General features: G+C 42.1%; 2 protein-coding genes across 3 annotated transcripts in view; both read right to left on the minus strand.

The window, feature by feature from the left end:
- Positions 1–36: 36 nt before the first annotated feature.
- On the minus strand, positions 37–5263 carry ARL2BP (ADP ribosylation factor like GTPase 2 binding protein). Its single transcript, XM_029208460.1, has 6 exons — positions 4921–5263; positions 4118–4179; positions 2304–2410; positions 1204–1289; positions 894–990; positions 37–241 (listed from the first exon to the last, which is right to left on the minus strand). Exons 1-6 carry the CDS (start codon positions 4956–4958, stop codon positions 140–142), a joined length of 492 nt encoding a protein of 163 aa, XP_029064293.1. The 5' UTR covers positions 4959–5263; the 3' UTR covers positions 37–139.
- A 3563-nt stretch (positions 5264–8826) lies between these two features.
- RSPRY1 (ring finger and SPRY domain containing 1) overlaps positions 8827–24755 on the minus strand; it is a 46826-nt gene continuing 30897 nt past the window's right edge. Inside the window, exons 11-15 of one of the 2 annotated variants that reach the window (XM_029207584.1) lie at positions 23403–23514; positions 18651–18753; positions 18150–18302; positions 14504–14608; positions 8827–10392 (exon numbers count right to left, since the gene is read on the minus strand). In XM_029207584.1, coding sequence (XP_029063417.1) covers positions 10296–10392; positions 14504–14608; positions 18150–18302; positions 18651–18753; positions 23403–23514 — 570 coding nt within the window. In that variant the 3' untranslated portion in view covers positions 8827–10295. The remainder of the gene's footprint in view (positions 10393–14503; positions 14609–18149; positions 18303–18650; positions 18754–23402; positions 23515–24755) is intronic. The other variant, XM_029207593.1, reaches the window with a different exon arrangement.

Consider the following 24755-nt stretch of genomic DNA (forward strand, 5'->3'; position numbering starts at 1 on the left):
CAATACTTAACATTAACAAAGAGTTGCAGAACAGAGTCAGTCATTCCAAGATGTATTCTTCTGACATCATCAGCCAAAGCCTCTCCCAGTCTATTGGGCTGGTGATGTCTAGAAAGATCCCATTACCTGGAGGTGGGACCTAGGGCCGCAGATTGTTCTGGGAAGCTGTCATAGAAGATGATTTGCACAATGAAGTCACCACTAAACCGCTGCTTAAGTCCAGTCCCCGGCCTTCTTTTTCCTACATGAGAAGAGAGCAACTTTAAGAGGCAAGAGACAAAAAAAAAGTCCTTTCTAGCTCGTAACAGGGAAGGAAGTGTTCAGGGTGGGCCACCAGGGAGCACACAGGAAGAGGGAGTATGTGATTTTGCATTTTTATTCAGAGCTGGTCACTCTTTAAAAATGCACCTCTTGGGGACTTCTCTGGCAGTCCAGTGGTTAAGACTCCACGCTTCCACTGCAGGGGGCACGGGTTCGATCCCTGGTCCCTTGGTTGGGGAACTAAGATCCCACATGCCACGAGGCGCAGCCAAAAAAAACAAAAAAATGACCTCTCTTCACTGAAAAACATTTCTTTTTCCTATTAAGAACCTGTACTCCAAGAAAAGCAAGGCAATTAGACCTGTTTTTTGGCTTTGTCCTTTTGATCATTTAGGAACCCTATAAGGTGCCTGGGACCTGTTTCACCAAAACCATGAGAATGTAATTCCTTGTTAAGGGTCCCAGGCCCCGGCCAGCAGAGGACAGCAGCTCGCTCTGCTGACACGTCACTCACTGCTGGGCTGATACTGGCCAGTCTTACAGAGGGGAGCACAGGGGGTGGTTTGTGCTCGACAGGTCTACTTGGAACTTTCTAAGCAGTTCACTGTGACTAAACAGACAGAGGAACTTACTGCTCTATAGTCCAGAAACATTTCTTTAAAAGCCAGAAAATCCGTAAACGTGAGCAGCATGTCGAAAATGTCACCGGCCACTTCATCTTTATGGTGCCTGCGAAAGAAAAGGGTGGCTGCTTCATGAATGAATGATGATACAGACTGTCTCTTCGAGATTTCCCTCAAAGGTCTGGAGGGCCTCCCACCCAGGACCTAACCAAGTGCTCTAAAGCTTGATATTCAAGCACTGAGGATAACAAGGGGGAGGGTCTTCTTTCAGAGTTGAGGAGGGTAAAAAGACGTAAAAAAGCAGTCAAGCTCAACTCACTGTAAAGTTGTAGTGAAAGCCGCCATGTTAAATCCAGGAATCCGCTCCAACAGCTGTTCTTCTATATACTTTTCTACCAAAGAAATCTAACAGTGGAAAGGATCTTGGTCAGACTGTGCTTTAAGAAAACAAAGTTTCTCTTCAGAAAGCCTGTCCTCCAGCCCTTTGAAAACATTTCCTAAGAGCCTATTCTGTGTGCCTGGCTCCCCGCCGAGTGCTGGGAGAACCCAGAGAACCCAAACCCAAACCCAGCTCCTGTCCTCAGTGAGCACACCCCCTGTGCCCTGGCCCACCCTTGGGAGAGGCATTTGCAGGTAATTACGATATAACAAGAGGAATGCTCCAAGGTGGGTAGGGATAGGGAGCAGAAGGGCTCCCACTCCCCACGGCGGGAAGCGAGGAGTGAGGTAAGTGGGGGCTTTTCTGCCTGGGTAGACAGAATCTGTGCGGAAAGAACATATAAAAAAGCACACAGTTGAAGGTAATCGCAGGTTCCTTAAAAGCTGAGGTTTGGCTTAAGAAACCTTCTTCGACTCTGCCACACTTCTATGTTAAGGGAAGAAAGTCCTGGGGGCTCAAACCTCTTCTCGGACCGATGAGATCACAACAGGAGGCTGCACGAGGCCTTGGCATAGGGCAAAGACCCAAGGGGTCAAGAGTCGAGGTTCCTGGGTTCTAGTCTTGGCTTTGCCACCAACTACTTAATGATCTTGGTCTTAGTTTTCACTTTTATCAAACAGTCGTGCATACCTGACTGGATTATGCAGTAGGAAAAAATAGTGTGTGAAAGCCCAAAAGGTCAAAAGTATGTAAGTGCAAGGTATGGTGAATCCACATACTGTAACTGAAAGCAGGATTATGATAAAGCCAAACATGTTTTAAAACAGAAGACGAAGTCATTAAATATTTGGAAAACAGCCCCAAGAACTGTGCAGAGGAAAACAACAGGAGATGAAGACTAAATCAGATTCTAATTAGGCTTCCCAGCAGGGTGCTGATGGCAGATTTTAAAAGTTGAGCAGATTTCAACATCATTTGTTTCTAAATTCATAATTTAAAGAAATCCTAATCTCCAGTAAGAGAAACAGGAATCCACTTACATATTCATTAAAAATAGGTGTGTAGGTGAGCTTATTCTCTTCTGTGTCTTCAAACTCCTGGTAGTACTTGTCCATGAAATTCCTCTGTAATAACTGGAACTCATCATCTGAACCGCAATAGGAAAAATGTACTCTTTTTAGTGGAGACTAAAAACCATTCTGATTTCTAAACAGGCAGGAAAAAATGTCAGCAGAACTGCTTTATGGATGGATGGCCAGTCTCTAGGAGGGGAAAGCTGAAGGTGTTAACCGTACAGTTTCGTGGCATGAAGAGCAACCACCACTATCCTCTAGTCCACTTTAACCAGGGTGGCTTGGGAACTCCACAAAGGGTTCTCTTAATATAATTTCAGCAGCAGTGGTGTAAACAGTGTAGTGATTAAATGCATGGGCTCTGATAGAGGCTAGACTACCTGCGTTCAAATCCCACCTCGGCCACTTACAACTGTGTGACCTTTGGCCTGTTACTTAATTTCTCTAAGCCCCAGTTTCTTCATCAGAAAAATGAGGATGATCAGAGTACCTATCCTATAAGACTTGCTATGTGGAATTTAGACGAGAATGTATAGAGATTGGTTCATAGCAAACATTAAGGTTTATGGTACTTAGGGTATTTTAACAACCAAATAGAATATAACTTCTAAAAATAAAAGGAAAGGTTCATAAATGACCTAGACTTTGGAATAAATACCCTGGGCTTTCCCACAGCACACAGGTTACTCACAGAGGTCAAAAGAAAGTATTCCTCAGCATTCCCCAGAAATCCTCAGATCCACATGGGATCTTAACAGTGAAACATTTGCATTTAGGAGTTAAGGGTATAACCTTTACAGGACCCGAAGGTATAAAAACTTGGTCAATGATTTTTCACTAAACAAGGCTAAGAAATACAGCTAGTAACACCGAACAACAGTGTTCTTTTCCTAATTCTCAGAAAACTTAAAGTCAACAGACAAGATTTTCTCAAATTTTTCCCTCCCACATATTTGTCTTAAATGGTTGGTGCCTATTACTGCTTATTACTTAGCAGGACTTATGGATGCCAAAATGAATCCACAAATTCGAACTCAGAACCCAGCTGAAGTATGACATCTTGTTCCTCATGAACATGTGTGCTATGGCTATGGTATTTTTAAATTAATTAATTTTTGGCTGCGTTGGGTCTTCGCTGCTGTGTGCAGGCTTTCTCTGGTTGTGGCGAGCTGGGGGCTACTCTTCCTTGAGGTGCGCAGGCTTCTCATCGCGGTGGCTTCTCTTGTTGCAGAGCACAGGCCCTAGGGCGCAGGCTTCAGTAGTTGTGGCTCGCGGGCTCAGCAGTTGTGACACACGGGCTTAGTTGCTCTGCGGCATGTGGGATCTTCCTGGCCCAGGGCTCGAACCCGTGTTCCATGCACTGGTAGACAAACTCTTAACCACTGCGCCACCAGTGAAGTCCCAATGGCTATGGTATTACACTGTGATTTATGTCACGAAATATTAAAACACAAGACTAAAAATTGATTTTACTCTCTGAAATAAACTAGGTTAATATTTTCTGAAGTTTTGCCAAGAGCCCCATAACTTCAAGGTGCCCCATTACCTGAATAAGTCCCTTCAGGGGACTGAATCTATGGTTACTAGTTACTTAAAGGAGTAGGGGCTGTAGCCTGTAAAGCAAAGCACAGTAAGGCTTACTTTGTATTACAGTGCGTTACATTAAACATTACATGCAGCTTCATGTTTTCTCTCTTTTTGAAAATTAACTCTCCAAATGGATTTCAACGTCCTTAAAAGCAAGGGCCTAAAACCTAAAAAGCACAGGCAAAGAAGCTTACCCATGATAATGTCTTCTAAATATCCAACCACAGCATCAAATTCTGCATCAGAGGCGGAAGAGCTGAAAAATACGCCTGGATTAGGAGCTGTTTCAGATAATTCCTCTTTTGTTCAAAATGTATTATGGACATTTTCAAATGAACTTCCCATCAACTAGCTTCAAAAATTAATAATAATTACTGTCTAATTCAGCAATGCCACACAGAAGAAAACACATTTGACACATCTGTGACATCAAAGTTGAATGCAACGGCTCCACTTTCATAAAACATGATACGACCCAAGGACTTACAACAGGGACAAAAAAAGGGGCAAAGGCTCACAGCGGACATCTTAAGGCTCCTCGCATTTATTTCGTTGGGGTCCTACTCACCGCATTTTCGCTATCACCCCACACCAATCTGCTTGTGGGCGGGCGTAAACTTGGTGCGGTTAAGACACTGGCCGGGAAGGGGGGCAATTAGAGCCCCTGGGGGTAGTGGTGGTGGTCTTCTGACCCGTGGTCAGGCCTCTGCAGCTCAAACTCGCCAGGTTTTGCTGACGACCAAGGATTGGAGGCGGGGGGCATTGTGACAGAGGCGTGTATCATCGCATGACACCGCACTGCACTCCTGTCCTCCAGGGCTGAACCCCGCGGTCGCCGCGGCGGCAGAATCGACCGCGGGAACTGGGGCGGAGTCTTGTTGGTCTCCCACCCACACCGGGGATACTGGTTTCGCAGGGCGGAGGCAGAGGCAGAGGCCGAGGCCAAGCGCCGGCAGCCCCGACCTTCAGCCTCCCGGGCTCGTGCGGCGTCACTCACAAGGACAGCGCGAAGCTCTCTTCCTCTAGGGCGTCCATCGCCGCCGCCGCATCCACCGCGCGCGGGGCAGCGGGCCCGCCGGGCTTCTACCCCGCCCGAGGCCCGGGAGTAGTCTCCGCTCTGCTCCGCAGAGCCCCAACCGACATCGGGAAGGCCTCGCAGCCGAGGCCTCGGCCGGTTCACGGCCCAACCGAGTAGCGCCTGCGCACGACACCCCGGCCTCAGGCTCCCTGGCTGCTGCCACGCGCCAGCCGGGCCGCACTAAACTCGCCGCTTCCGCCTCGGGGGTCCCGGCGTCCGTTACCGCGCCCACCCCGCCGTCACCAAGGCCTCCGCGACCCTTCCGCCGCCTCGCGGCTCTCAGCAGCCAATCACAGGCGTGCGTTGCCAAACGCCAGGGGCGGGGCAAAGATAGGGAGAGGAAGTGAGGGAAAGGGATGGAAGGTCGCGAACGGAAGTCGGACTTCTTTGAGCAGGTCAGGGACTCTCTCAGGTATACTCACTCTGTGGGATGATTAAATCTGACGTCGTCCCCATTTTGAAGGGGAAGGAATCCAAGCCCAGAGAGAGCCTTGATTTCCTCACTTGCAACTTGGAATGAATGACAAGATTTAAGATGAAGCTTCAGGTCGTTTAAAGCGGGTTTTAAGAGCACTGTAAATCGAAAATCTCTTGAGAGCCAATCCCTTAGCTTTTGAGCCAGATAATGAAGACCTCTGATTTGCGAGACAGTTACTCCCTCTCGTGGAAGGATCGCCCCACCGCAAGAAGTGGAGGTCTTGTAATTTATTTACATCATAAATATAATATTCACATCAAAAAGATTATTCGGCACTAACTGGTTTCTTGGGTAATTAGGCAAGATGAAAGTTGACAGAACCACTTTGAGCAACTACATCAGGTGACTTTGCTCCAGGAAAAGTACCCCTCCAAAACTGACGAATTTTGCAGAAGGATACCCTAGATCTGTTTTCTCCTGATTGGATCATTAGACATTGTGTCTCTTCGGTTGCATTTTATTTTTTGGCCAAATGTCTGGTACATGTCTAGAGGAATTTTAGGTATGGCTTAAGTTTGATCTGTGGGTCAGATGGACAGTCTGAATAAATTGACATTTTTGAATGGACATAAAATAGATATCAGTGGGATGTGGAACTAAAAATGGTTACCATGACACAGTTGTATCCAGGGTGAGATCAATTCTCAGAGGTACTACCTCTGCTTACCACCAAGTAGAAGGCAGGCATCCAGAAAGATTTGCTGAATAACGGGACGGAGTTCTGTAAGTCACACACTGGTCACACAGCTCAAGGCAAACTCAGCAATTTCCTCATGACCTACTTTCTCTATAAACCACACTTACTTCTGCTGGACTAAATGAACTTGCCCACACGTTCTACTGCTAATACATATATGGGATCAGAGCAGAGGAGGAAACTTGATTTCATCTGTTCTGGTTATCTAATGCTGTTACAAGCCACCAGAAAACTTATTGGCTAAAAAAACTCAATTATTTTGCTCTCTAGTCTGCAATTTGGACAGGACTTGGTAGGGACAGCTAGTCTCTGTTCCACTTGGCATCAGTTAGGGTAGCTGGAATGGGGCTAGAGAAGCCTCTTCCAAGAAGCTTACTCATGTGGCTGGCAAAATCAGTATTGGCTGGGGTAGCTCAGTTGTGGATGTTGAACAGAGGACCTGGGAGGTGGGAGGTGGTCACCGTTCCTCTCCACATAGGTCTTCCCATGGATGCTTGGGTTTTCTCACACCATGGCAGCTAGGTCCAAGAGCAAATATTTCAAGAGACGGGACGTGGAAGCTGCCAGTCACTCAATGGCCTGGAACCAGAAACTGGCTCAGTATCCCTTCCACTGCATTCAGTTGTTCAAGCAAACATAGAGCCCACCCAGATTTAAGGGGAGGGGGCAGAAATTTCATTTATAGATGGGAGGAATGTCAAAGAATTTGTGGCCCTCTTTAGTCCACTTCACCATCTCTGGCTCTAAGAACAAGTGGGAATAAAGAATAATAGGTATCCACCTATTCAGGCATGTGCCAGATACTGTGATACACATTTAAAAACACATTGTTTCCTTTTAAAATACTTGAAACCCTATGAGAAAATCCCCCAAAACTCTAAAAAGTATTATCACCATTTTACATATTAGGAAACTAAGGCCTAGAAGTTAAGTACTTGCATACAGGTAATAGGCGGCATAGCGGGGTTGGAACCTGGGTCCGCCCCACTCCTAAGAGCCTAACCATCAAGTTATGTATGGTCCCAATCCCCGAGTTGTCAAATAATATTCCTGGAAATCAGAACATGATGTTTTTCTGCTGAAAACAGAATGGCGGACTTTTTGTAGAAAAATAGATAATTCACTTGTATATATGAAATATTTTCCATCAATAATACTTTCTTCATTCGTTTTGGATTGGCATTAAGAATTGTTTTATGTGACTAAATAGCAAGAAAATGGACAATCTTGGAAACTGCTGATCTTAGTTTTCTTGGTTACATAATCAAGATGGTTGAAATTCATGCAAAAGGCATTTTCTGCTAATGAAATTGTTTTGGTTTCTGTGATTGAATCATCATTCCCTGGCATTCTGCAAATGGCACCATGACTTTATCCTGCCCTATCAATATCATTCAAAAAACACAGCAATTATTAAAATCTTTTTGGCTGGAAACCCGGGGTCATTTCCCCAATGACTCATTGCAGAAATTACTACAAATTACCTATTTTTCCATCTACTTTTTTCTCTCTCCACTGAATTTACAGACCACTTTTACCTCTCTGCTGGACTAATTAAAAGTCTCCCTACTGGTCATATTATTTCCATTTTTTGCTTGTTCTCTATACTGCCCCCCTTCCAACCCCACTCCAATTCCATTCTCCAAATAGAAGCCAGAGCCATCTTTTAAACTTATTTATCAAAGCATACTTACATGCTTAAACTACTTTGTTTTCTATTGCACTTAGGATAAAATACAAAATCCTGAACATGGCCTTCACGAGCAGTTCCCTGACCTCTCCAACCTTGGAGCATGCTTTTCTACCCACTCAGTTCCTACCTTACTAGTTCAAGGGACTTCCATCTGATCCTGGGGCCTACTGAGCTCCTTTCCTCCTTAGTTAAGGCCTTTGCCTATAACGTGTTCACCTAGCTACCCAGTCCTAGAAGCCTGTCCTCAGTCTCTCTGCCTGGCTATATCCCTAGGTCCTACTTCCTCCTTTAAGTTTTTTTTTTTTTGTAATGGATTTATGATTTCTTTTTATTTATTTTTAATTAACTTATTTTTGGCTGCGTTGGGTCTTCCTTGCTGCGCACAGGCTTTCTCTAGTTGCAGCGAGCGGGGGCTACTCTTCGTTGCGGTGCGCGGGCTTCTCATTGCGGTGGCCTCTCCTGTTGTGGCGCACGGGCTTAGTCGCTCTGTGGTATGTGGAATCTTCCCGGACCAGGGCTCGACCCCGTGTCTCCTGCACTGGCAGGCGGATTCTTAACCACTGTGACACCAGGGAAGTCCCTCCTCTACGTTTTTACTAATATTACTCCTTCAGTGAGTTTTCTCCCTTTCCCCTCATCTAAATTAGGTTCCCCTTGTTCTTTCTCAAAGGCACCCTATTTTCTTTCAGGGCACCAAAAATTTATTACAATAAGGAAAAATATAGTTTTCTCCCCACTACCAGATGTCAGCTCCACGAACAGATCTGTTTTGTATACCGTATAGGTGCAGTGCCCAGAACATATTAGGTGTCCAATAAAGGTTTGCTGGATGAATAAGTGATTAACCTTGTTTCTTAATTCTAATACTTGATTCTGTCCTACACCGGAAAGTATAAACCTGAGAGTATAATATCTTGGAACCTTAGCAGCAGGCACCAATGAAAGTTGTGAAATCTTAGTCAAAAAAGGCAACAAATGTTTTATTTCTTCAATGCAAATTACTGTATTCACCACGAGCTAAAGAAGAGAACATATATATATATATATATATATATATATATTTATATATTTTTTTGAATTTACGGAAGACTAAAGACATGGAAAAAATCCAGCACCCCAACAAGTACGGCCAGGAAGGAAATCAGCTCTGTAATAGGACAATTTAATGAACTACAAACAAGAAAGGGTGGGAAAGGAAGAAAAAAATGTGCGTTGAATTTAAGACACTGTAAAACTCAGAAGACATATTTACTATTCAAGTATAAACTCAGTAAGGACTTGGCATAAATTGAAAGGCAGCTGCTGAGGTACACCATTATAAAATAAGTTCTATGAATTTACAATTCTACCTTCCAATTTTCTGGGAGAAAAAACCAAACTCTTGAAGGTCTTCACCAGAGACCCTGAGAGGGAATAACACTTTGGATGAAGACATAGTCAACAATCCATGATTGAATTTACTATTCAAAAACATGTATTTATTTTAAACAATAGGAATACGTGCTCTCAGACTGACCTCTAAGAGTTTTTGAGACTACTGGTTCAAGAGTTGCAAAGTATATTACTTCCAAAAACAATACTGATTAAAAAAAATTTTTTTAAACAAAAAACAGAGAGACCTCATTTGATGGTAGCTTAAAAATACCCTAAATACCAAATTTTCTCCAGTCTAACATTGCGATTAATTTAAGAATTCCTCCTGCATTGTTAAAACATTTTTTCCTCACAAAATGTGGGTACTGAAATTGGATAAAAACACCATGAATGTGAAAATACCACCAATTTTCTGCAGTTAAAAAAAACTAGAATGTTCTTTGGAATCACTGAAATATCAAAAATTTGGGTTTTTTCCTACAGTCTGTGCACCTTCTTTCAGGCCCTCCATGTTGCTTGTAGTATTGACCTGTGTGATTCTAGTTTCATAGCTTCAAGTCTTGCAATATCCATGCTTAACACACCGGTGGCTCTCTGACCAATGGGAAGTTATGCTTAACCCAGAAACGCTGTCATTTACTTCTCCATAATGACTTTTGCCCAAAATAAAAACTTTAGAATATGAGACAAAACATCCTGTGTTAAACAATCAAATGAACCCAACCTGGAGAAATCCGGTGTGGTTTCAGCACTCAGGAGGGCATTGTCTCCTATTGTTTCTCATGGAAGTACTGCAGGCCTAGCTGTTAGCATTCAGCTTTCCTTGGTCTTAAAAGGAATTTCTCAGGGCTGGCAAGTTGGGTTAGATTCTAGGAGAATTTTGTCTTTGACATTTTTTAGAATTTTGTCTATCATTTTTTAGCATAACATCTGGCCATGGCTATAAGTTTCAATGTGCGTACAACTGATTTGAGAAATTTTTTCCTTTGTTTTTCTTTTCAACGTTGGCTGGAATTGAGTAGAAGTAAGTCCATGATGCCTCTTCACGTGTGTCATGAAATATGAGAAATTTGTCTGACTCTAGACACTATTTCTTTACGACACAATGGGCAGGTCTCCAGTTGCAAGGCACAATCCATGCACAGGTCACTGAGGAGAAAGACATAAATGCCAGTTAGGTCAGTGCTTCAAAAGGTCAGAATGACGATCTGCTGACTCCACCTAAAATGTTAACAAGCATGTTAACTGAAAGGGTAATAATCGCACATGGTTAAAACAAAAAGTAAATATATAAACAGCAAGTCTCTCTTCCATTTCTGATCCTCAATCTTCCTCTTCTGAGGAATAAGTTAAAAGTTCATGTGCATTCTTCCAGAAAGTCTATATGTACATAACCTATACATACAGATGTGTATATGTAGGTAGAGATACAATGCTATTTTTTCCCAGACAGCTAGCCATCTATCCCAATATCATTTGCTGAATAGTCCTTCTCTCACCACAGATTTGACATGATGCCTTTATCATATGTCAAATTTTTTATCAAATTTTTCTTTGTAATCAGTTCTATTTCTGGGCTTCTGTTCCATTGTTGTGTCATTCTTTTCATATACTGGGGCAAAACTATCAACCTTTCTTTAAGTATAGTTGATTTACATTATTGTATTAGTTTCAGGCATACAACATAGTGATTAAAATTTTTTATAAATTATACTCCAATTAAAGCTAGGGACTTCCCTGTGGTCCAGCGGTTAAGAATCTGCCTTCCAGTGCAAGGGACGCAGGTTTGATCCCTGGTCGGGGAAATAAGATCCCGCATGCCGCGGGGCAACTAAGCCCTAGCGCCGCAACTACTGAGCCCGCTCCCCACAACTAGAAAGCCCCCGTGCACTGCAACCACTGAGCCCTCACACTCTGGTGCCCGCACGCCACAACTAGAGAGAAGCCTGTGCACCACAACGAAAGATCCTGTGTGCCTCAATTAAGACCGGACGCAGCCAAAAATAAATAAATAAATACATTTAAAAAAAAAAAAGATATTGGCTATCGTCCCTGTGCTGGACAATATATCCTCGTAGCTTATTTATTTTATACATAGTAGTTCGGACCTCTTAATCCCCTGCCCCTATCTAGCCCCCGCCCTCTTCCCACTGGTAACTGCTAGTTTGTTCTCTATATCTGTAAGTCTGTTTCTGTTTTGTTATATTCACTCGTTTGTTTTATTTTAGATTCCACATATAAGTGATAACATACAGTATTTGTCTTTCTTTGTCTGACTTATTTCACTAAGCCTAATACCTTCCAGGTCCATCCATGTTGTTGCAAATTTAACATTTATTTTAATATATTTTAAGATGTGGTAGGTAGGGTTGGTCCTCTCCATAACTCTTCTTTTTCAGAATTTTCTTGCCTTAGTATCATAAACTTTTAAGTTAGCATTTCTATTTCCAGAAAAAAAAACAACCCCGAAAACCCATGTTGTCCTTTTTTTTTTTTTTTTTTCCTCCAGTACGCGGGCCTCTCACTGTTGTGGCCTCTCCCATGGTGGAGCATAGGCTCCGGATGTGCAGGCTCAGCGGCCACGGCTCACGGGCCCAGCTGCTCCGCGGCATGTGGGATCTTCCCAGACCGAGGCACGAACCCGTGTCCCCTGCATTGGCAGGCGGACTCTCAACCAATGCGCCACCAGGGAAGCCCCATGTTGTCCTTTTTATATGGACCAAATTAAACTTAGAGTTTAGGGAAAACTGTCACGTTTACGACACTGAGAGGTCTTCCTATCCAAGACCAGATCCAGTTATTCAAGTCGTCTTTACATTCCTTGGTAGTTTAAAAGTTTTCTTCAGATAGGCACCATATATTTCTTGGAATGTATTCTTAAGCTTTTTTTTGTCTATTGTAAAAGGGACCTTCAAATATTTGTTCTAATTAGTTATTTATATATAGAAAGCTATTGTTTTAAGTTATTTTTTGTAACCAGCTAGCTTATTCAATTGTCACAATGATTCTAATAGGCTTTTAGTCAATTCTCCTGATATCTACCTATGTAATCTATTATCTCCAAATGATGATTTTGCTCCTTTTTCCAGTTTTAATCCCTTTTCTCTTTCTTGTCTAACTGTTTTAGCTTATACAATGCAAGTCACAGTGGTGATAGCAGGCATCCTTGTCTTGTCTCCAGCATCTCTTGCAATGCTTCCAGTGTGACACCATTAAAAAGATGCTAGTGTTTGGCTGAGATATATACATCTTTTATATTGCTAAGGAAGTATCCATCCATTCTTATTTTATACTATTTTATTCCCTACATCCATTTCTGTTTTGCAGTATTCCATCCATTTGGGATGGATACTGAATTTTAACAAATACCTTTTCAGCATTTTTGGAGAAAGTGTTAATTCTTTGCTCCACTGTCCCTAGGCCTATTTGGGAAATTATATGAATTGATTTCCTATATTGTACTAACCTTGCATTCCTGAAATAAGCCCCCTTGGTTGTGTTGCTGGGTCCTATTTGGTAATAATTTATTTAGGATTTTTAGGTTTATATTCATAAGTTTTCTTTCCTTTTTTTTTTTTTAAGATTTTTTTTGATGTGGACCATTCTTAAAGTCTTCATTGGATCTGTTACAATATTGCTTCTGTCTTACGTTTTGGTTTTTTGGCCGTGAGGCATGTGGGATCTTAGCTTCCCAACCAGGGATCGAACCCGCACCCACTACATTGGAAGGCAAAGTCTTAACCACTGGACCACGAGGGAAGTCCCACATAAGTTTTCTTTTTTTGTGTGTTTTGTCAGCTTTTCATATGATTACGATGCAGGCTTTGTAAAAAGAATATTGTAGTTTTCCTATTATCTCTGTGGTCTGGAGAAGTTTAAATAGAATCTATCTATTCCCTGAAAGTTTGAAAGAATTCACCTGTGAAACCATCTGGGCTTAGTGCTTTTAGTGGCAGAGGCAAAGGTAGCTTTGATAATCATCTCAATTTCTTCTACGGTAACAGGAATGCTTAGATTTTCAGTCTCTTCTAGGGGTTGGCTCATGTCATTCCATTTAGCCAGATTTCTCTTCTTAACCTCTACCCTTCTAAAATTGTTGTTGTTGCTGAAAGTGGAGCTAAATTTTCTTATAATTCTTTTATTTCCTCTTCCAACTCTGTTTTGGATATATCTAGTAAGGAGACTGTGGTCATACTTAAGATACCTGGTTCTAAGTTTTTAGATTTCAGCCCTCTTTCATGAGCCCTTATTGTGCACAAAACCACCAAGAAGGGCTAGAAAGCTCAGAGATGAATAAGCCCAGATCCTCAGGCGCTCTGGGCTCGAGAGTTGATACAGAGGAATAATCACAGCTGGAGTCACTATGCCTTTCTTTCAGAAGAGAGACTGGTGAAATGAGATAAACTCACTGCATGTATGTCCCTTACCAGACGATTAGATAACAACCCATTTCATAAGATGGCAAACGTACAGAGGCAGAGTCAGGGGCTCAGGCTGAGTCAGACCTGGGGGAGACAAACTGGGGTCCATCACTCCAGGCTCTGGCCCTGTAGGCGACCTGCTAGCTAAAGCTATGTCAAGAATAAGAGCAAGGCAGGGTATGGGATGTGATGAATTACAGGGAGCTAGCCTGGAACATCAGCATAGGTATTGCTCATATACAATCAGCACAGAAGCCCGGGCTAGGCCAAGGCCAGTACACTGCCCAACTCCTCTTGCCCTTTCTAACCTTAGTTGGGATGGCCTTTTTAGGGACTGTCTTACTTGCTGCTCTTGCTGATGTCTTAGACACTCTGTTCTATAGGATCCAGGCTGCCCTTGTCTCATACAACTGAAATTTGGTTAGATGGCAGGGAGGTCCTGCCATCTCAACGCTTAGGAGGGTGAATAATAAGTAAATGAGAAGGCTCTAAAACTAAAAGGGATTTCCCAAGAGGCTCATAATTAGCATTAAACCTTTTACATTTTGTGAATAAAAAGTGTTTAAACTATAGTGTTGAGTAAATTAAGTAAAACAAAAACAGGCCTTCCATATCAAGCAGCTTCTTCTATTTCAGGTACTTCCTGGAAGACAGCCATGTACTACTTGGCAAACTCTAATTCCTCATTCAGCCCACTTCGGATATTATAAACCTTGATGAACAGCTATGGAACTGGTAACACTGTAAAAAGCAATTCAGGAACAGGATGAAACTTTGTCTAATATAATGTACAAAAGAGGAAATGATGTACAAACAAATGTACAAACAAACCCTCTTACCTGTGTCCACATGGCTTCAGTTGTGTGTCTGCTACCTCATCGCAACACAGGGAGCAGCAGTTTTCCCGGATACTAACTTGCTTCAACAGAGCAAGACGCCTGTGCCTGAGTAGAAAACACAGTTTGAAACTCATTTTGTCAACAAATAAATGGGGCCTGTTAGCAGTGATGCATACGAAGTGCCTTGAAAATGCTCTGCACATGTGAGTCTACCATGTATTCCCTAAGCTTTGTTCAGTAAAGTTTTCACACAAGACATCTCATTTCAATCTTTCAATGATTTTCTAAAATAGAGAATGAAGGAGGCATGGTCATCCCCATTTTACAAAGAAAAGGGCAGGAAATGATTTGCATAAGGTCACAGACAAGGAAATGATTTGTATGGGTCAGACACAGTAAACAGATTCAGGAATCAAATTTAAGTCTTTTGGGTCTAAGTCCAGTGCTTTTTTAATTTTACCAGCAAATTAAAAAAAATTTTTTTGTTTATCTATCTATCTATCATCTATCTATCTTGTCTATCTCGGCTGTGCCGGGTCTTAGTTTCGGCACTCGGAATTCTTGGTTACAGCATGCGTGCAGGATCTAGTTCCCTGACCAGGGATCGAACCCGGGCACCCTGCATTGGGAGTGCGGAATCTTACCCACTGGACCACCAGGGAAGTCCCTACCAGCAAATTTTAACATTTTAAGTCACACACTCTAAGAGTTTGAGGAAACGCATAGAGCATTTCCCAAGAAAAATGCACACACACAATTTTCAAGGTGTTTATGATAGCTCATCATAGTCACCCTGGAAGTCCAGACACCTCGGGTTAGAAGCCTCGCATTATACTTTCACTCAGCTTGGAATGGAAAAGCAGACATGCAGAACTGCTCTGCTGAACGTACAGCCTGATGGATGGCCAAGAGAAACAGGAAACATTCGTTCAATTCACATAAGGCCTTATTATGTGCCAGGCACTGTTCCAAGCTTTGGAGATTCAGCAGTGAAGAGAGGACTAAAAAAATATCCCTGCCTTCAGAGAGTTTACACTCCAGTGGGGGGAAAACAGACAATAAATCAGATTAAAAAGTAAGATAGGCAGAATTTTAAATGCTAATGAGTAGTGTGAAGAAAAATAAAGCAGGGAGAAGAATAAGGAGTGTGTATGTGAGAGGCAGGGAGTTATAATTTTAAATACGGCAGCTAGGGAAGGTCTCACTAAGATGACATTTAAGTGAAGACATGAAGGGAGTGAGAGAGTGAGCCTTGCGGGCATCTTGGAGAGAAATTGTGATTTATGATAAAAAATATATTTTGTTTACATCTGCATTCCTGGCACAGATTCCTAAAACCCTCGATGATTCATAAGTTAAGAGAGCTAGAAAGGTCTTTTGTTCTGTTAATGAGGCGGCTTTTAAAAAGCCCGCTAGGTACCTAAGGATGGGACTGGGAACCAACCAGGTGATTAGAAGGTTGGAACTTTTCAGTTCCCTCCTCTCTCCTCTGTCCCACCTCCTGGGATGGGAAGTGGGCTGGAGACTGAGTTCGATCATCAAAGGCCAATGATTTAATGAACCAGCCCTGTGTAATGAAGCCTCCCTACCAACCGAAAAGGACAAGGTTCAAAGAGTTTCAGGGCTGGTGAACAAGTGAGAGGCAGGGAGATTGGCATGCACAGATAGCCTGTTCCTGAGTTATATACTATTCTAATAAACCGGTAACCTAGTAAGAAGTAAACTGCTTTCCTGAGTTCTGTGGTGGCAGCTCTAGCAAATTAATCAAACCCAAGGAGGAGGTCATGGGAGCCTCCAATTTACAGCCACTTGGTCATAACCTGGACTTGTGACTGGCATCTAAAGTGGGAGAAAAGGGCAGTCTTTGCAGGACTGAGCCCTTCACCAGTGGGATCTGATGCTATCTCCAGGTAGACAGTGTCAGAATCGAGTTAACTGCTCAGTGGTACTGGAAAACACACATCAGAACATTCTAGTAGCAAGAAGCATTGCGACAGCAGAACATTCTAGTGCAAAGGCCCTGGGGCTACAATAGTAGACCTGGTATGTTTCAGAAGCAGCAAGGAGGCCAGGATGGCTGAAAGAGCAGGAGCATATGGAAGAGGGTCGGAGGTCAGAGAAGTAATGGAGGAGAGGAGGGGACAAATCGTATAGAGGATTTAAGCTTTTACCTTAAGTGAGAGGAAGCCACTAGAGTCTTTTCAGCACAGAAGTGCATGATCTGATTTATGTTGTAACAAAAACATTCTGGAGGCTGTGCTGAATAGACCGAAGGGGGTTAAGGCAGGAACAGGGAGACTACAGTTTAAGGGCAGGGCAAGAACAATCCAGGTGGAAAATGATGGAGGCTTCAACCATGGTGGTAGCAGGGAGAGGGATAAGAAGTAGTTGGATTTGGGATATATTCTGAACGCACAGCCTACAGGATTTGCTGAGGGATCTGTCGTGGAAATGGCAGAAAGTCATTCCCTGCCTTGTCAAGGATACTCTAGGATTACGGCCAGGGAAACTGGAATGACAATGGAGCTATTAACAGATATGAGGGAAAACTGTAAGAGAAGCAGGTGGTCATGAGTGGATGACTGCTGTAGCTGGGAGGTGGGTACATGGTGCTTTATTGTACTATTCTTTTTTTTCTTTTGTGTGTATCTGAAGTTTTCCATAATAAAAAGTTTAAGAAGAAAAAAAAAGAATGAATAGAAGAAGAGATAGAGACAGAGAGGATTTACAATATAGAACAATTTACAAAATGCCAGATAGAAACAGGACCATGATCTCCGACCCTGAAGTCAGAAAAGAATACTATTTCTATGAGTAAAAAAGGACCCCTTCGCATTAAGGAGGCCACTCAGTCTCCAACAACTCCTGTCTTGGTGTCACTGTCACAAAAAACAAAGTCTAGTGTATTATAGGACTGCCCGAGCTTGTAACTCTGCTGTTCTTATTCAAGGCAGGCTGCACTTTGGGCACGAAAGTGATGTGGTACCAAGAGAAGCTGCCCATAAAAGAAGACTTTCCGACAGTTGGCGCCTACTGCCATCTGACTTTTGGAAAGTTTAATTCTGCAGCAGTGGTTAACTAAATGCTGAAGCACTTTTAACCAAGGCCAGCCGCCAGGGGAACTCTTAGATGGATCGATTGTACCTTTCAGGGCGTGTGTGAGAAGGCAGACTTGTTTATGGGCCGCATCCAAGAAGACAGCCTACATAAAAAAAATGATGGGGTATGAAAGATGAGAAAGGTGTTACTTCACACTTTCACTAAGAGGAATCTGAAGTTCAGAATCCCTGTCCGGCACCAAGACAAGGTGAAAGGAAGATCTAAGAATGAATTTCAGATCTCTGAGCTGGGATACAAGTGGCCCTTCTGTTCCTGAGATATTATGGAGGCTCTGCCACTGCAGGGCTGTGATCACTGTGTGACATTTTCTAGTTCAGCTAGAAACTGCTGACTGAGCCACTCTCAAGCCTTGGGACACTGAGTCCAAGGTGAAGTACACTGCAGAAGGGCTCGTTACAAACCTGCGTTTTGAGCCAGAACAGGAGCTAGGATTACAACATTATGTTATAGATACCTTTAAGACCATAAAGGCCCAACACTGGCTATGCCATGGCCAGTGTGGTCTCTTTGACTGCAGGTTCCTTACCTAGGCAAAATGATTTTCTCTTCAGCTGTTAGGAAGGCGAAGTCATTAAAAGTGCTAAATTTCACAGATGGTGGATATTGGAATGGTTTTGCTCCAAAATTGAACTCACATTGTTGATATGACATGAAACTAGCTGCAGCAAAAAATCCAGATCTACAAATAAAAATGAACAGAGGTCAAGAGAATTCATAAAAACAAAGCTCTTACACAAAGTGGTGTTCAGAAAACGGGAATAAGTCATACCCGAGCAGAAAGAAGGGTGACATTCTGTTTATTAACCTAGACAGGACTGTGAACCAGAGAACATCCTGCTCTTACTTTCCTATATCAAACTCTGGGAGGTTTTAGGTAAGATCAAATGGGTCTCCAATTACTTGAAATACAGTGATTTCTCATCACAACTGACTACATAAACGGACAAAGTTTTTTTTGTTTTTTTTTTCTGGAGAAAAGTACATTCCATGCATCTGCTCAAATTTTTGACTGAGAGAAGGTACTTACACAGTAGATGAAAAGACTTGCTTCTCAGGAGGCAGCTGGTTGCCATTTAAAAAGAAAATCATTTGCTTTTCATTCAAATCTAACAGAAATCCTACTGTGTCTCCTAGAGGATAAAGTGAAACACTGTTAGGATATGGAGATTCTGCTGTCTCAGGGTTTCAATGTCACTGTATTAAGTCTGTTTTTATAGCCCTGTAGTCAACATATTCATCGTTTTTGCTTCTTCTGCAACTGATCTGACCCATTTACATCAATATTTGGATGTACCATTAAGAGGAAAATGCTGCCAATTAATCTATGAAAAGTCATCAATCGTAAGATGCATCCCTATTTCAAAGATGTGAAAATGTGGGGAAAATGTGCATTTGGGGATCAGTAAAATATGGTAAGATCAAAATCATGAACTTTTTTGCCTCTCTGGTGAGAGTTAAAACTCTCTGAGAGGGAATTCCCCGGCAGTCCAGTGGTTAGGACTCTGTGCTTTCACTGCCGAGGGCAAGGGTTCAATCCCTGGTCTGGGAACTAAGATCCTGCAAGTTGTGAGGCACAGCCAAAAAAACAAAACAAAACTGTCTGACATAACAACTGCCCCCAAACATGTTTTTTTTTTTAAAGCATTCATATTCACTCATAAAGTTTTTGCTTTTTTTTTTTTTTTTTGTGGTACGTGGGCCTCTCACTGCTGTGGCCTCTCCCGCCGCGGAGCACAGGCTCCGGACGCGCAGTCCCAGCGGCCATGGCTCATGGGTCCAGCCGCTCCATGGCATGTGGGATCTTCCCGGACCAGGGCACGAACCCGTGTCCCCTGCATCGGCAGGCAGACTCTCAACCACTGCGCCACCAGGGAAGCCCAAGTTTTTGCTTTTTAAAGTGTCAAAGGGACTTCCCTGGTGGCACAGTGGTTAAGAATCTGTCTGCCAACGCAGGGGATACGGGTTCGATCCCTAGTTTGGGAAGAGCCCACGTGCCACAACTACTGAAGCCTGTACGCCTAGAGCCTTTGCTCTGCAACCGGGAAGCCATCGCAACGAGAAGTGCACGCACCACAATGAAGAGTAGCCCCCGCTCACCGCAACTAGAGAAAGCCCGAACGTAGCAAAAAAGACCCAATGCAGCCAAAAATAAATAAATAAAAAATAAATTTATAAAAATAAATAAATAAATAAATTGTCAAAGATAAATACATGAAATTATAAAGTAATGACAAGAAAAACTGACCCTCAGTGGTACTGGAGGAAAATCTGGCAATATATGGCAAAAGCCTTGAAATTCTGTATACCCTTTGCCAGAGAAGATTCACTTCTAAGGATTTATCCTGAGAAAATCCAGAATAGTTTATAATTTTTTTATAATAATAATTTTAAAAGGCAAAAATGTAACTTCCAACCTTGAGGCATTGATTAATATAGTACTATTATATAATGGAATATTGAAAAGCCATTAAAAACAATGTTATTTAATAACCTGGAAAGCTGTTCAAGGCATAGTAAGTGTAACAACAAAAAATACACACCATACACAAAAATAAACTCAAAATGGATTAAAGACCTAAATGTAATGCCGGATACTATAAAACTCTTAGGGGAAAACATAGGCAGAACACTTTTTCACATAAATCGCAGCAAGATCTTTTTTGATCCACCTCCTAGAGTAATGAAAATAAAAACAAACAAATGGGACCTAATTAAACTTAAAGCTCTTGCACAGCAAAGGAAACCATAAACAAAATGAAAAGACAACCCTCAGAATGGGAGAAAATATTTGCAAACAAAGCAACCAACAAGGGATTAATCTCCGAAATATACAAACAGCTCATGCAGCTCAATATCAAAAAAACAAAACAACCCAATTAAAAAATGGGTGGAAGATCTAAATAGACATTTCTCCAAAGAAGACATACATATGGCTAAAAAGCACATGAAAAGATGCTTTGGGCTTCCCTCGTGGCACAGTGGCTGAGAGTCCGCCTGCCAATGCAGGGGACACGGGTTTCTGTCCCGGTCCGGGATGATCCCACATACCGCGGAGCGGCTGGGCCCGTTAGCCATGGCCGCTGAGCCTGCGCGTCGAGAGCCTGTGCTCCGCAACGGGAGAGGCCACAACAGTGAGAGGCCCGCGTACCGCAAAAAAAAAAAAAAAAAAAAAGCTCAACATCACTAATTATTAGAGAAATGCAAATCAAAACTACAATGAAGTAAGAACTCATACCAGTTAGAATGGCCATCATCAAAAAATATACAAACAATAAATGTTGGAGAGGGTGGGGAGAAAAGGGAATCTTCCTACACTTTTGGTGGGAATGTAAATTGGTACAGGCACTATGAAGAACGGTATGGAGGTTCCTTAAAAAACTAAAAATAGAGCTACCATATGATCCAGCAATCCCACTCCTGGGCATATATCAGGAGAAAACCATAATTTGAGAAGATACATGCATCCCAATGTTCACTGCAGCTCTATTTACAATAGTCAGGACATGGAAACAACCTAAATGTCCATCAACAAAGGAATGGATAAAAAAGATGTGGTGCATATATACAATGTAATATTACTCAGCCATAAAATAGAATGAAATAATGCCATTTGCAGCAACATGGATGGACCCAGAGATTGTCATACTGAGTGATGTCAGACAGAGAAAGACAAATATCACACGATATCACTTATATGTGGAGTCTAAAGTAAGGGTACAAATGAACTTATCTACAAAACAGAAATAGAGTTATAGATGTAGAAAACAAACTTATGGTTACCAGGGGGTAAGGGCGGGGGAGGGACAAATTGGGAGATTGGGATTGACACATACACACTACTATATATAAAATAGATAACTAATAAGGACCTACTGTATAGCACAGGGAACTCTACTCAGTACTCTCTAATGGCCTATATGGGAAAAGAATCTAAAAAAGAGTGGATATATGTATACGTATAACTGATTTGCTTTGCTGTACATCTGAAACTAACACAACATTGTAAATCAACTATACTCCAATAAAAATTTTAAAAAAATGTTAAAGGTAAATTAATAAAAAAAATACATATCTATATATACACACCAGATTGTGTTTTAAAGAAATCTCTGGATGGAGGAATTACATGAGATTTTGGTTTCATTTTGCTTTTTACCCCTATTTTCCAAATTTTATAATAAACTTAAGAAATCTTTTAAAAAATCATTTAAAAAACAAACAAGACAGTCTTTGCAGACAGTACCTCTATCTTATGCTTTGTTAAATGAAGAAGTGTTGGGACTTCCCTGGTGGCGCAGTGGTTAAGAATCCGCCTGCCAATGCAGGGGACATGGGTTCGATCTCTGGTCAGGGAAGATCCCACATGCTGCAGAGCAACTAAACCAGTGTGCCACAACTACTGAGTCTGCGGTCTAGAGCCCGCGAGCCACAACTACTGAGCCCACGTGCCACAACTACTGAAGCCCATGTGCTTAGAGCCTGTGCTCTGCAACAAGAGGAGCCACCACAATGAGAAGGCTGTGCACTGCAACAAAGAGTAGCCCCTGCTCACCGCAACTACAGAAAGCCTGTGCGCAGCAACGAAGACCCAACACAGACAAAAATAAATAAATAAATTTATAACGACAACAAAAAAATATCAGAAAAGTATTTTTTAAAAAAATGAAGAAGTGTTATGTTCCTTTAACCTGCAAACCCTTAAAATGAGGGCTTATGTGAGCTTTGCAGGTTTTTTCCTTTCCACACTATTAGTTAATTGAGAAGCTGTCCCCTCACAGCAAGGGTCAAATTCCTGCTCTCTTAGCATGCCTGAAAATTCAGTTTACATCTATAATGCTGATTGTGGCAGGAAACAGAGAGAGGGCATCTTGGAGAAGAAGCTGGGCTATATCCCCCATCTAGCTCCAATGCTGGGAATAAAATTTTTCCGGAGGTTCCATCCCCTACCATATGACTCTACATCTTCAGAACAAGGCAGTGCACCAGGAGGCCCCTTGAGAATACTACCCTCCAGTGCAGTGGTGCTGAAGCAGGGAAGCCCTGTTTTCACTGTATTTAGTTGGGGGTAAACACTCACCTTAAATTTTTTGGTATAAGTGTTTAACAAATCAACTGTGGCTCTAACTATGCTGTTTGAATCTTTCATTAATAAATGTTTTCATGGGTCTAGGGCATTGAATATTGCAAAGCAGTTGGAAAAAAAAACTGAATTGGGCAAAAAAGATCATGCTGTTGATAAGATATATTCTTGCTAAAATCCTAGAGCCTTGATTGAGAGTCCTGGCCCTGCAGCATCCTGAGCCTGATGTCTGGAGAAATGAGGCTGGGCAGAAGTTTTTGAGGCTAACAGTACTCAAGTCATCTTTAAAAGCTGCCCTAGAGAGCCCCGGAATGTGTCCCCTGAATAGTGCCAATTCTCTGAAAATAACCTTATTTTACTGGCATTACAATTTCAGTGTCCTCAATATCTCCACGGCTGCTTTGATTTAAGACATATACCCAGAGAGGAAACTAGAATTCATATTAATCTTAAGATGATCATTTTCCCACTAAATTAAGAATTTTATAGTCTGAAATGTTTTGCTAAAGGAAGGCCTCCATCAGAGGTGAATATCAGGAGTACGGTTCACATCTATGGTAGGGGATACAAAAGCTAATATCCCTTTTCACATTTACTCTTTTTCCATTAAAAGATTTTAAAGCCTAACATAATACACGCCTCATCATAACCAGATGTCTTAACCTAATTAATAAATTCATGATGAAGAGGAATGCATACCTTCTTTCCAGCAGGGGTGTTGGTGAGGCTTACTTCTGGCGTTGTACCAAATCAGCTGCCTGCAGCCATCGTATGCACAGGAGTATTCGTCGTCCCCAATGCCGTAGCCTTCCTGGAGGGAGAGAGGGCCCAGAAGATTAGCAAGGTTCTGCCTGCTGTGTTCCATTAACCTGGTGGCTAGAATTCTAAGCTTTTTGGATGAAGGGAGAGAGCCTACAGTTCTTGGAAGATACCAAAATTCTGACATAGAGTCAGAATAGAGTGTGACTTCACCAACAAATTTTTCCCAAGTTTCACGTCTGTTAGTTCATTTAATTCTCATGAACCACCTTGAGGCTGGTGGTATTATATTCCATCTTAAGAGGAAATAAGGCTCAGAGAAGTCAACCAGCTTGCCCAAGGACATGTTACTAAAAAAGTCAATTTTGGACCCTGGAATTTTCTGATTCCAAGGCTGGTGTGGGCAAACACCTTTCTTTCATGTAGTACACTTCAAAACACCCACATGCTCAGAGATTTCAAAACTGGAGACAACAGAAGGTTATAGTGGGTAATCAGCTTATAGGTATTCTGAGATATTTGAACATCACACAGGTCCTTGGCAGCTTCTTTTATTAGTTACTGCCTTTTAATTATTTCACAATTATTTTATTGTTAACATAAAAGGGGAGGTGGGATCTTAAGAAATTATTTTGAGCACTTATAAGAAGAAAATAGAAAATACAGAGGAAACATGCAGATCAGACAACTGCTATCTTTAAGGCTCAATGGTGAAAGATTATAGTGGAGAAAGGCATTGAAAATGTGGGCTGAATCCAAGTAAGATCTCAGATCCTGGTGATGGTCTGCTTATTCTATGCGACAATGCAGAGATAGATTGGAAAAAGGGCTCCAAGATGCTTCTTGACTACTCGGACCACAACATACTGAATTCGGATGAGTGTTCTCCAAAGTGAGGCTTCTGAATTAGCTTCTGAATGCACTATTCAGACTACTCAAGAGTTAAATGAACTTGCATAAGTTCTCAGCGTAAGGCCGAGAAGATATTCACCAGTCTATTAGAAAAAACACCTTGCTATTCCTTTCAAAGCCTGAACAAATAAGTAAAAACTTACTTTTTATTTGTGGAGTGTTGGGGCATAGGCAAAAGGCAAGCAATTCTTTTCTATCTTTCCTTTCCAATGTCCTAGGAAGTCCTCCACTGAACACTTGAAAGAAATTCCTAGAAGATTCCCAGCCACCAAGAATTGGTTAAGAGCAGACTTTACCATGCAATGTCTTCTATGCCTGGATGAATTTCACAGTAAAGTGGCATTTGGAGACAGAGGGGGAACTCTAATCGTTTTAACCACA

The sequence above is a fragment of the Monodon monoceros genome, unplaced genomic scaffold (genome assembly GCF_005190385.1).
Source record: "Monodon monoceros isolate NGI ecotype Baffin Bay Population unplaced genomic scaffold, NGI_Narwhal_1 Super_Scaffold_10, whole genome shotgun sequence".
In the NCBI taxonomy this organism is placed as follows: Eukaryota; Metazoa; Chordata; class Mammalia; order Artiodactyla; family Monodontidae; genus Monodon; species Monodon monoceros.